Source organism: Syngnathus floridae, chromosome 10 (genome assembly GCF_059516105.1).
Source record: "Syngnathus floridae isolate MCC-2025c chromosome 10, RoL_Sflo_1.0, whole genome shotgun sequence".
Classification (NCBI taxonomy): domain Eukaryota; kingdom Metazoa; phylum Chordata; class Actinopteri; order Syngnathiformes; family Syngnathidae; genus Syngnathus; species Syngnathus floridae.
The window spans coordinates 9,759,516-9,772,557 of NC_142422.1; the positions used below are offsets into that span (position 1 = coordinate 9,759,516).

Below are 13,042 nucleotides of genomic sequence, written 5' to 3' on the forward strand. Positions count from 1 at the left end.
TGCTAGGTTTTGTCAAAGCAAGTTGGCTAGGCTGTGACCTCTTTGGCTCATGTATATTATACGGGATGATAAATTGGAAAGGTTTATTAGAGGAAGTTAACAATGTTATTTAAAATATTACTATAACTACTTGAAGCACAAATACACAATAAATATCTTTTATTCAAGCAGACAAATTCTAGCCGGAATAGAATTGATGCCATTCTCAAGGACTTAGAGAGCAAATTGGCATTTTTCCTTCAAAACGTTCCACTCCTTATATTTTGGAATCAAATCCACTCTCCAATCCATGGCTCCACACTGAACTAATGTCATTACCTTGAATGGGATCACAAACAGAACTCTAGCTTTCAGGGTACAGCACAACAAATCTTATTAATGCGGTTTAGGTTCTAACAATTTGTTTTTATTACTTTGTACATTCCCCTGGTACTGAAATTTTAATTTGCTCTCTCCATCTCTTTTTCTCACTTCCCGAATTCCCTTCCTCCACTCAGACATGTTTTCTCTGACTGGTTCACAGTCATGACTCCTGGCTCAGCCCTCTGTAGTCACATGACAATATTGCAGAAATCCAGATTAGTAAAACACTGGAGTCAAAGAGAATAATGAATACTCTACTGAAACACCAAAAGGCCAACACAGATTCGCTGCGCATTGTCTTAAGGGCTGTATATTTGTTGTGAAACCTTTTACTAATGCTGACTCACCGTTTTCATATCCACAGGCAGGTAGGTTAGTGTTTGATATCCTTTTGCAATGATTACAAATACTAAGTAGACAATAAATAATTAATTACAAAATATTATGAATTACCAAACATTTCATAATTATTATTGTTGGAATTTCATTGTAAACTGATTTTTTTAACTTATTAAATGAATGAATGAATGAATGAATAGGAAGCCCATAAAGCCTTTTTAGTCTGTGGGACTCATAAGGTAGTAGATAAATACAGGCTGGCCAAACAGCCAAACAATGTTTTGTAACTGGAAAAAAATATATAGTTATGAGAGTTTTAGTAACAGTTGCAAATTGAGAAACTTGTAGCACACTTACTATGATGTTTAAAATAGAATTTTGCCCGTTTTCTGTTTTTTTTCTCCATTAACCTCGTTTTTCGTGGTAAGCTATGTTTTTCTGTCTTTTTTGAGGGGGAAATGTACAGGAATATAAATAAATAAAATAAAATAAAATAAATAAATAAATGGTTGAAATAATAAATCAATACATAAACAATAAATAAATAAAACAAAACATTTTTCTCTCTCATAAAATGGCAAATATACTTTTGAGCCCATCTGTTGCTCATCCCTGATATAGGCTGCTGTTTTATGAAGTTTATTCCATTCAATATTTTTTTGTGTTTTTGAGGGGATTATAAACAAATAAATAAACAAATGAATAATAAATAAATAAATAAATAAATAAATAAATAAATTTAACTAACTAACTAACTAACTAACTAACTAACTAACTAACTAACTAACTAACTAACTAACTAACTAACTAACTGAATGAATAAATAAATAAATAAATAAATAAATAAATAAATAAATAAATAAATAAATAAATAAATAACAAAAATGAGTTTGAAATATAAAATAAAGCCTTTTTCTCTCCCATAAAATAGGAAATATACTTTAGAGCCCATGTGTTGCCCGTCACTGATATAGAATGTCGTTTTATGAAGAGTAGTCCATTTATGTGATTTAGTTTACAGCAGTGGTTCTTAACCTGGGTTCGAGCGAACCCTAGGGGTTTGGTGAGTCGGCCTCAGGGGTTCGGCAGAGCCTCCACTGAGAGGTCCAAACAAACCTGATTTATTGTGTAAATTCTGATTTGCCAGTATGTAATTTGTTGTGAGTCCATGCATTGTGTTGATTTTGTTATTTGAACAAGGGGATGTTCATGCACGGCTTATTTTGTGCACCAGTAAAAAACATCGATGTCTTGAATTTCAAAAAAATAATTTTATTTTTCACTAAAGAGGGGTTCGGTGAATGCACATATGAAACTGGTGGGGTTCGGTACCTCCAACAAGGTTAAGAACCACTGGTTTACAGTCAGATTTGTCACGTCCAATATGGCAACCACCCTCTCGTATCGCTGTACCGGACCAATATCCTCAAGGTTGTTAATGTTCTATGTTGACGTTGCGTGTTCACAGTATGGCATGTACGCATGTGCAGTTCCCGTAGTTAACAGTTACAGAACGTAATCGAAGCCGGCCAGCACGCGCACGCACGGAAAACGCGCGCACTGCCATAGAGTAAAGTCATAATAGTGGGATGATAATTTGTTGGAACAGCGTGAGAATCCTGTTTGATAAGGTAAACGGATTTTTGTTGTTTTAATTAGGTTTGTGCGACTGGATTGTTGGGTCATTATTCTAAGGTTTCAAAGTCACTGAGTATGCTGCTATTTTATTATAGCCCTCTGTGTTGTTTTAAAAAAAAAAAAAAATCTGGCTTCATCACATTATTGTTAAGTATGTCTGTTGATTCTGTTTAACTCTATAAAGGTTAACATTATGGCTATTTACCTTGGCGAGTATATCCACGTGGTACTTTATATGGGCGCAGTGTGTTGAAGTTCATGGCATCCTTCACCGGAGGAGGAGACAAGGTCAAGCACAGGAGATTAAGTTATTTTTGTTGAGTTTGGCCAGTGTTTTGAGTATCTCAAGTATTTGATGCACTAAATAGACAAAAATAAGAGTATTTTGAAAGTGAAGCATTGTAATTACCATTATGAAACCCAGTTCAAGTGCAGTATAAAAAAAGAAAATCCAATGAAAAGGTATTGATGAAAAATATCAGACTGTTAAGCCAATTTCAATATCATCCCAGGTAGACAGAATGCAGTTGCAAATGCAAAGCTGTAAAGTTTTATACATCAGTTATTGCCTTGTGAACGAAATCAGGAAGTGTTGTTGCAATAAATGTGTTGAGTCTTTTGCTTCACTGTGGAGAAATCCCTTTGCAGAGTTGTTTTAATTCTGTAATAGTAATAATATTATATAGTATGGGGTGTAAATTGTCTATTTAACGTCATGCTATTGCATCTCAGTTTGATTTAAATCTTGACTTTTACCTAGCAACTTCAAAGCATTATTTTTTTTCATTCAAAGGTGTTATTTATAGTAGATAATAGACATCGGCATTGTTTCTTGAGTCTTCAAATGTGTTTTATTTACACTACTCTGCATCATGTGACAGACAGACAGACACATACATACAGGAGTTATTTTTAATAATTGTGTGAGCGGGGGCGAGAATCATTCGCCCTGCATAGTCCAGCGCTGCAGCTTTGTTTTGCTTTCAATAAAGACAACGTTTTCAGAATCTATCTCTTCACCGCCAATAGCACTTGTACAATATGTATTTGTTAATGTTGTGAGAAACTACAGTCAAACCTCGGTTTTCGACCACAATCCGTTCCAGAAGGCGGTTCGAGAAGTGAATCGGTCGAATTCCGAATCTATTTTTCCCATTACAAATAATGGAATTTTTTTTTTTTAATCCGTTCCAAGACAAAAAAAAAACGCCTTTTATAAGCATTTTTTCATTTGCGCAATTTTGTCTGATCGCGCAACTGCAGCGCACCGCCGAACGCGCGACTGTAGCGTGCCGCCGACCGCGCAACTGCACCGCGCTGGTCGCATTATTGTGACAGATCCGTCGCTGAAATTTAGAAAATTGGTTCGTGACTGAACGATTCATTCAAAAGAAGGAATCTTTTCAGTGAACAAGAGTGAACGAATCACTTCATGAAGTGATTGGTTTTTTGTTTGTTTGTTTTTTTTCATTTCATATGACTTCAACCAGTAAGTGTCGGTAATGCGCATTGAAGCTGGTGCCACCTCGCCGTAAAACAAAACGAAGAAGAAAATGACGTAACTTCTCGTTCACGAACGAGTCCAGTTCACCAACTGAACGGATCTGTGAGTGAACGAGTCAGTGAGTGAGTGATTTACATTTCCAGTTCATCGCGAGAACGGATCAGTGAACGAGTTAATGGGTGAACTGCCTTCCCGTGCATCAACGGATCAACGTGTTGCGTTTCCCGGCGTCAACTATGTAAGCCAGAATGTAGATGTATGATTTGCCAAGGAACGAAAGAACCACTCACTGAAACACCACTTCTTTTATGCGTGTTTTGTCCAAGCTAACGGCTAACTTTATTGCATGAAGGGATGCGCCGTTATGCAACAACGGGGAGATTATGCATCTCTTTGGGTAATCTTGATTTTATAACACTTGTAGTAGTTTTTAAATAATGTGTATGCATATATACGCCTAACTATTGTTATCCAATATATCTACTGCAATTTCACATTAGATTGCTGGTTTGAAATTTACTTTTATTATTATTAGCATTATTATTTTAATAAACATTAAAACCTGTTAAAACTTGCCTGGTGTTTTATTCCTTGTTTTTATTTTTTATTTTTTGGGCATGAAAACAAAAATCTGACATTTGGTTAACTGCTTTATGTACGTTATGTAATATGTAATATAAAAAAGGAATAAATAAATAAAGTGTAGCGAACGATTCGGTGAACGATTCTTTTGAACAAATATTTTGAGTGAACCGATTCTAAAGATTCAGTTCACTTACGAACTGGAATGCACATCACTAGTACAAAACAGTACAGACGACCATAGGATGACAAGTCGAAATAGCCGACTGGTTAGTGAAACGGCCTCTTCCTCACCAAGCGCTTGGTTCGATCCCAGTTATGAGGATATTCCCAAATGAGCTTTTATAGTGTAATTAACTCTTTATTTATTTATTCTTTGTTTTGTTTTTTCTACCTCGTGTAGTGTACCTATTGAAGTGTCCATGAGGTGTACCTAATCACAGGCCACTTCATTAGGGAAAAAGCTTAAGTGAAAGTGAAAAGTGCCACACCCGCCCTCACCCCCATGGTCAAAAGTACAGGTGTCAAACTCTAGTACTTGGGGCCGCGTTCCAACATGTTTTCCAAGATTCCCTCGTTAAGTGCACCTGCGTGAAAAGTTTTAGCTCCTGCAGAACATGAAATGAACAAAATCTTTTCACGCAGGTGTGTTTAACGAGGGTAACTTGGAAAACATATTGGAACGCGGCCCCTCGAGGACTGGAGGTCGACACCCCTGGTTTAAGTGAAAAGTACCACACCCGCCCTCACCCCCACTTTCTGATTGGCTGTTTGATCTGTGACGTCACTCGGACACTCTATTAGGTACACCGCCATTTTCAGATGTTCCTAATAGCAGGCCACTTCATTAGGGAAAAATCATGGTCAAAGCTTAAATGAAAGTGAGAAGTGCCACACCCGCCCTCACCCCCACTTTCTCATTGGCTGTTTGATCTGTGACGTCACTTGGACACTTCATTAGGTACACCACCATTTTCAAGTGTACCTAATAACAGGCCACTTTATTAGGGAAATATCATGGTCAAAGGTCACAGGTGTCAAGCTCTAGTCCTTGGGGCCGCATTCCAACATGTTTTCCACGATTCCCTCGTTAAGTGCACCTGCGTGAAAAGTTTTAGCTCCTGCAGGATGTGAAATGAACAAAATCTTTTCACACAGGTGTGTTTAACGAGGGTAACTTGGAAAACATATTGGAATGCGGCCCCTCGAGGACTGGAGGTCGACACCCCTGGTATGCATATATACACCTAAATATTGTTATCCAATATATGTACTGCAATTTCACATTGAATTGCTGGTTTGAAATTTATTATTATTATTATTATTATTTGATTTTCTTTTAAATAAACATTCATGTTAAAACTTCTCTGGTGTTTTATTCCTTGTTTTTATATTCGCCAATTTAAAAAAATTGCAGTACATTTATTGGATAACAATATTTAGGTGTATATATGCATACCAGGGGTGTCAACCTCCAGTCCTCGAGGGGCCGCATTCCAATATGTTTTCCAAGTTACCCTCGTTAAACACACCTGCGTGAAAAGATTTTGTTCATTTCATGTTCTGCAAGAGCTACAACTTTTCACGCAGGTGCACTTAACGAGGGAATCTTGGAAAACATGTTGGAACGCGGCCCCAAGGACTAGAGCTTGACACCTGTACTTTTGACCATGGGGGTGAGGGCGGGTGTGACACTTTTCACTTTCACTTAAGCTTTTTCCCTAATGAAGTGGCCTGTGATTAGGTACACCTCATGGACACTTCAATAGATACACTACACGAGGTAGGAAAAAAAAAAAGAATAAATAAATAAAGAGTTAATTGCACTATAAAAACTCATTTGGGAATATCCTCGTAACTGGGATCGAACCAAGCGCTTGCTGAGGAAAAGGCCGCTTCACTAACCAGTCGGCTATTTCGACCTGTCCTCCTCTGGTCGTCTGCACTGTTTTGTACTAGTGATGTGCATTCCAGTTCGTAAGTGAACTGAATCTCTAGAATCGGTTTACTCAAAATATTTGTTCAAAAGAATCGTTCACCGAATCATTTGCTAAACTTTATTTATTTATTCCTTTTTTATATTACATATTACACAACGTAAAACACATATACATATTGTCATATAAAGCAGTTAACCAAATGTCAGATTTTTGTTTTCATGGCCAAAAAAATAAAAACAAGGATTAAAACACCAGACAAGTTTTAACAGGTTTTAATGTTCATTAAAATAATAATAATAATAATAATAATAATAATAATAATAATAATAATAATAATAATAATAATAATAATAATAATGAAAGAATTTCAAACCAGCAATCTAATGTGAAATTGCAGTAGATATATTGGATAACAATATTTAGGTGTATATATGCATACACGTTATTTAAAAACTACTATAAGTGTTATAAATTCAAGATTACCCAAAGAGAAGCATAATCTCCCCGTTGTTGCATAACGGCGCATCCCTTCATGCAATAAAGTTAGCAGTTAGCTTGGAGAAAACGCACATAAAAGAAGTGGTGTTTCAGTGAGTGGTTCTTTCTTTCCTTGGCAAATCATAAATCTACATTCTGGCTTACATAGTTCACGCCAGGAGACGCAACACGTTGATCGGTTGATGCACGTGAAGGCAGTTCACTGATCCGCTCTCGCTATGAACTGGAAATGCAAATCACTCACTCACTGACTCATTCACTCATAGATCCGTTCAGTTGGTGAACGGGAAATGCAATCAACGACTTGTTTGTGAACGGGAAGTTACGTCATTTTCTTCTTCGTTTTGTTTTGTGGCGAGGTGGCAGCAGCTTCAATGCGCATTACCGACATCTATTGGTTGTTGGTCATATGAACTGAAGAACGAATCACTTTAGGAAGTGATTTGTTCACTCTCGTTCACTGAAGAAAAATCATTCTTTTGAACGAATTGTTCACTCACGAGCCAACACTACTTTTAGAGCATCATTGTGTTTTAGGATTGCTTTACTGCTCCCACTTGCTTTCTTTGGAGGCATGATTAGGGGTTAATACAATCCTCAAAGTAACGAAAATACAATAACAAACGGAGTCAGACGGCATCCGGGCCGCGTGGTCGGGTTTTCTCGGGTCCTTTCGGCTCATCTCGCGAGGTTCGACCTCCGAATTTTGTTCGACAACTGAAACAAGAAAAATCTCGAATTTTTCGTTCGAATACCGATTTGTTCGAGAACCCGGACGTTCGAAAATCGAGGATTGACTGTACTGAACAATATACAGTAATCCCTCGTTTTTCACTGGGGTTAGTTCCAAAAAGAACCCGTGATAGGTGAAATCCGTGAATTAGAAAACTTTTTTTTATTGCCATTATTATACATGTATAACATTAAAAATTTTGCACATGATGTATTGAGAGCTTTCTTTCCATCAAAATGTTCTGATCAAACTGGCCTTTTTTGATGTGTTTCAGATAGTATAAATCTTCATTTGCTTCTTCAACGCCACCATCATGTCAGTGCTGACTCACGTGCTGGCATGTTTGTTTGGCATGGGCTCCTGGGTGGCAATCAACGGAATGTGGGTGGAGCTCCCACTAATAGTGCCACAAATCCCTGAGGGTTGGTTCCTGCCGTCCTACCTCACAGTCCTCATCCAGATGGCCAACATAGGCCCGCTCGTCATCATCTTGATGCATCGTTTTCGCCCAGGAGTGCTGAATGAGAAGCCGGTCATCTACTGCATCGTTACGTTGGGCATCTTTGTGGCGTTCCTTTTGGCGTTCTTCTGGAAGCACACAGTTACAATAGGGAGCACTCTGCACAGTGTGCCTCTTTTGATATTATGTTTCCTGCTCTCTGTGGTGGACTGCACGTCCTCTGTCACCTTTCTGCCTTTCATGATGCGTCTGTGCCCCCAGTACCTCACCAGCTACTTTGCAGGTGAAGGCCTCAGTGGTCTGGTACCTGCACTGGTGGCTCTCTTTCAAGGTGTTGGTGTAGTCCATTGTCATAATGCTACTTTGACACTGCCATTGAACAAAACGCTTGGGAATTCTACTGTTGACACTTGGGGGTTCCAAGCAGTGTATCAACCAGCAAAATTCTCTGTTCAAATCTTCTTCCTGTTGTTGAGCGTAATGATGGTTGTTTGCCTGATTGCCTTCATTCTTCTCAACCATCACCCAGCTGTGGCTCGGGAGAAGAGGAATGAGCTTTATTTCAGGGAAGAAGTGACACGACGGGAGAGAGAGCAAGTTTTCTCTTTAAACACCCGAACACCAGAGAAAAAGCCAATGTTAAATTCCTTCGAGTCTGCCAAGAGGGAACCTCGCAGCGCCTTTGGCAGGGGCACATACAGTAACTCTGAGGTGGTTTTCATCTTTGTTGTACTGGCTTGGGTGAATGCTCTGACCAATGCAGTGCTGCCATCAGTGCAGTCTTACTCCTGTCTGCCTTATGGAAACCAGGCCTACCATCTGGCTGCCACAATGGCAGCTGTCGCCAACCCAATGGCCTGTTTCATTGCCATGTTTAGGCCAATCAGGTAAGCGTGACTAATGTGGCATTCTGAAAATCCTGATGTCCAAATATAAGCCGGTCAAAGGCTAAATATTTCTGTAGCGACGCTTAATATATCGCTCAGGTGCAAGAAGCAAAGTAGCATGTATGCCATTCATGTAAACCTAAATAAAGATTGAAAATGTAGAATTGCATTTAATGTGTTGCCCTTTATTCCAGGTCACTCATCTTCATGTGTCTTCTGACTGTCTTTGGCACTGGATTTGGAGCCTACATCATGGCAATGGCTGCTCTTAGTCCGTGTCCTTTGCTGGTCCACAGTATATCTGGAACTGTTGTTATAGTAAGACAACACTTTCAACATTTAAAGTTTTCATTATAACTCTGAGAACATTATACCTACAGTACATAATGTATTGAGAGCAGTACACATGGATTTAGTCATTGTAATTTTTTCTGGAGGAGGAGCCATTTATTGTTTTTCTTATCTAATATTTATCTGTGAAGAAGGCCGCAAAGTCATTGCATGAAGGAACTGAAACTGTGGAGTTTGGACGGGTATTATCATCGTTTCTATCAAGAACCTCAAAAATCAAATGCTAATGGTAAATGAATATTTTAAATACGATATATACGCATTGTAGTACATATGGGGCTATAGTACTTTATTGTTTCAGTTTAGATTTTGTTTTGTGCTCGTACCAGCTTCACTTATTATTCTTAGCATTTATTTTGCATCTTGTGTGTTTCAGGTGCTGGTTTGGATCGTATTTGTTCTCTCCCTGTCCTATGTAAAGGTAATAATTGGAGTGATTCTACGAGATGAGGGCCATGGTGCCCTTGTGTGGTGTGGGGCTGTAGTCCAGTTGGGCTCCATGCTGGGTGCCCTTTCTATGTTTCCACTGGTGAGCATTTATGGCCTTTTTAAGTCAGGTGATGCCTGTAACACCAAGTGTCCCTTGTGACAAAGAAACATGTTAAAAATACTGCTATACAAACCAGAAATTCAACATGCTCTTGTGCTGTAATGGGGGCACATTAGTGGCAGTGTTAAGTGATAAGGCTTATATATTCTGACTTTTTAACAGAGCTGAGTGGCCTCAGGTGTTTATCTGCCACTCCATCTTGTTTTGTAATCCTAATTGTTAATACATAGTAGATTTCTTATTTCACTTGATCAACTTCTGAAAGAGTAAAGACCACAAAACATGACCAGATCTAAATATGCATTATTGTTTTTTTTTTTCATGGTCAGTAAGTTCCTTAGCTTTTACAAGGTTTGTTAACATTATATTGAGTTCAAAATGTTATTATGAGCGTGCACTTTTTTTTTAAATTAAGATGCTAATTTCAGACAACACTGTTGCATTGAATTACAGACTGCTGTAGAATTGTTACTGCTGTAGAATTGTTACTGTTAAAACAATGCAAATAAACCCAAAATGAAAATTCTCTTTTCTTAGTACTTTTGTTGTTATTTATATGTCACCTTTTCTAATATTTTTCTAGAACATAGCTACAGGTGTGTTATATAATACCAGTATGTATGTGTAGAAAGTGTTCCGTACCTATACCACGGTTCACCTTCCGTGGCCTCGCGGTCTCACAAATGTAGGAGAATGGGTTAACATATTCGCATGAGGTGTTTTCTGGTCTGCTGAGATGGTGATGATGAAGACTGAGAGGTTCACAGTTTCTTCAAACAGGTCAAAACAATCAATAAAATCTGTAATGCAATTGTTTGCCACTAGATGCCAGACATTACTTAGTTGTGCTTGTACCATTTATAGGCTTACTCTGTGAGTAGGCCTAATAATTTGGGGATTTGGTATGACACGGCCAAACACAATGCCTTAATATTATCACAGTATTGAGTGAGTTAATTTTTGTGGGAAAGATGCACACAATACAATTTAGCACTTACCTAATGTTGGACAAAGAAAATCACAGTATGTGTTTTTTTATTCTATGAAAACATATTTGTATGTGTTTTTTCCATATTTAAAACTGCATTTTTGTCATCAATCTGGTTACAAAGTGCATGCAGGTATAGCAGCTCCCTAGTAGTGCTTATGCCACCTTCATTTGTTTTTATTCTAAGTTGCTCATCCCTGTTTTATCGGGTACAGGTTTTATTTTTTTTTTGTACTACATGTGGTGCAAAGTATTAGAATATAATTCACTGGGTGATGTCACGACAATAAAAACCCTGATACAATTGTCCCTGCTATTGGTACTATATGTGTCTCGAAGACTGAGAGACTGGGGTCATCTACGTACATACAAGCACAAAGACAAAATTAGATTTGTCTTTTCTGTTTTACATTGGAGTCTGAGGATCTGAACAAAGTTTTTTGTAGGCTATACATACATATGTACATTTTCACGTCAGCGTTAGGTGCATTTCAAACATGGGTTGTTAACATTTGCATATGGCAACTCAAACATAACAATCATCTTGTTTTTAAGAGATTACGACTAAATATTGCCATTAACAATTTGCAAGACCAGAAAAATCACGTCGTATATATATATATATATATATATATATATATATATATATATATATATATATATATATGTTAGGCCAATAGCAATTAATTGATGTGATGTTACAAGGTGGTGGTGAGTATTTTAGGTAGGAGACTTCACTTGCACGTGTTGCAAATGAACACTGGGTGTCTCTGTTTGAATGGGAAAACCAAAAAGAATTGAAGCGCCTTCTTTTCCTCAAACTTCATGATCCAAATGGTATTCCATAAAATACATTAAATCAATTCAAATCCCAAATATGAACTTTAGGTACATAGGGACTTTATTATATTTTCCACAGTACCCCAAAATGCTGTTGTACTTTAGGGGTGGCCTGGTGAGGTATCCCTCTGGAGGGGGTCTGCCCATATTACAGCATCTGCATCATATCCCCCTCACACTAAATCAGAGACTGTATGTGTGTAAGGAGTGTGTTCATTTTTCTTTCCTCTAATCCCCAGGGACAGGTAAGAATGAAAAAGTCATAACTAGTCAGTGTCTGATTCAGATCCCAGAGGTTCCATGTGAACATCTGGGGTCATCATCTCTGTGTGGTTCATACATCACCTGCTGGCTCTTATCTCTTGCAGTAGTTTTTATGACTTATGGTGTGTTTAGTGTAAATACTGCAGAGCAGTTTGGAAGGATTTGCAAAGGGGGTGACTGAGTCCATACACTTAAATGGCGCCCATTAACAGTGGTCAGAATAAATATGGGTGGCAGATAATTAAAGGTGAAAAGTGTTAAAGCACATTAGTCTTTAACTTTATATTTATTTTTCTTTACTTCATGTGTAACATTGTCTCATTTTACCTTAAATTCTTCTCTGCTTTCTACACGTTTATGTCCACAATGTCAATCTAAAACACATGATCGAATGTCCTCATTCATGCTGCTTTTTAATGCGTAGTTATGGGACTGCGGTATGCAGAGAATGATTTAATTTTGCAAAACGGCCAAGAACGATCACGTCTCGCCTGCTGTTATGCAATCGTTCCTCACTCACAACGCAGTGTCTGCTAAAACCTTGACTAGATGGGGGTTGGAGTGTCTTGGTGCTGGAAACGTCAGTGTCTGGCCCAAAGGAGTATAAAAATATTTCTTCTTGTAAATGACTCAAGACTATATATAAAACTGAAACTAAGGCATTGTGTATATAAAACTGAGAAAAGTGAGATGCGAATGAGCACATCAAAAGACAATTTATTTTTAAAACGTGATTTGGTAATATAGGTTTGGAATGAGGCGTTTTACATGGAAATGCACCACATCCTATAATTCTTCTCATATTGAAATGCGGATTTTTATATAGAACTTGCCAGGTTATTTTATGGTTATTTTATTTTATAAATTTTGTCAAGACTTTCATTTGCCCTATGCTCAACAAATTAATGAGATTAAAAACATACTTTAGGTAGCAACATTTTAAATATGTCCACTTTTCACACCCGTTGCATTGAGTTTCACCACATTTATCAATCCAATGCATCGGAGATTACCTTTCCCGTTAGGTCCATTATATTCAAATGGGCTTGGCCTTTTTTCTTCTTCGCAACAAGACATAAAGTAATCAAAAGTTGAAAGCAAACAC

General features: G+C 37.7%; 1 protein-coding gene across 2 annotated transcripts; it reads left to right on the forward strand.

Moving 5' to 3' along the window:
• Nucleotides 1–561: 561 nt before the first annotated feature.
• slc52a3-2b (solute carrier family 52 member 3-2b) lies at nt 562–10,373 on the forward strand. Of its 2 annotated transcripts, none has more exons than XM_088387016.1 (4): nt 562–731; nt 7,872–8,944; nt 9,139–9,262; nt 9,672–10,373. In XM_088387016.1, the coding sequence occupies exons 2-4, from the start codon at nt 7,911–7,913 to the stop codon at nt 9,882–9,884; spliced, it is 1,371 nt and encodes a 456-aa protein (XP_088243142.1). In that variant the 5' UTR covers nt 562–731; nt 7,872–7,910; the 3' UTR covers nt 9,885–10,373. The 2 variants fall into 2 exon arrangements, with proteins under 2 accessions (XP_088243142.1, XP_088243141.1); XM_088387015.1 differs by lacking the exon at nt 562–731 and adding an exon at nt 2,199–2,333.
• Nucleotides 10,374–13,042: the final 2,669 nt, after the last annotated feature.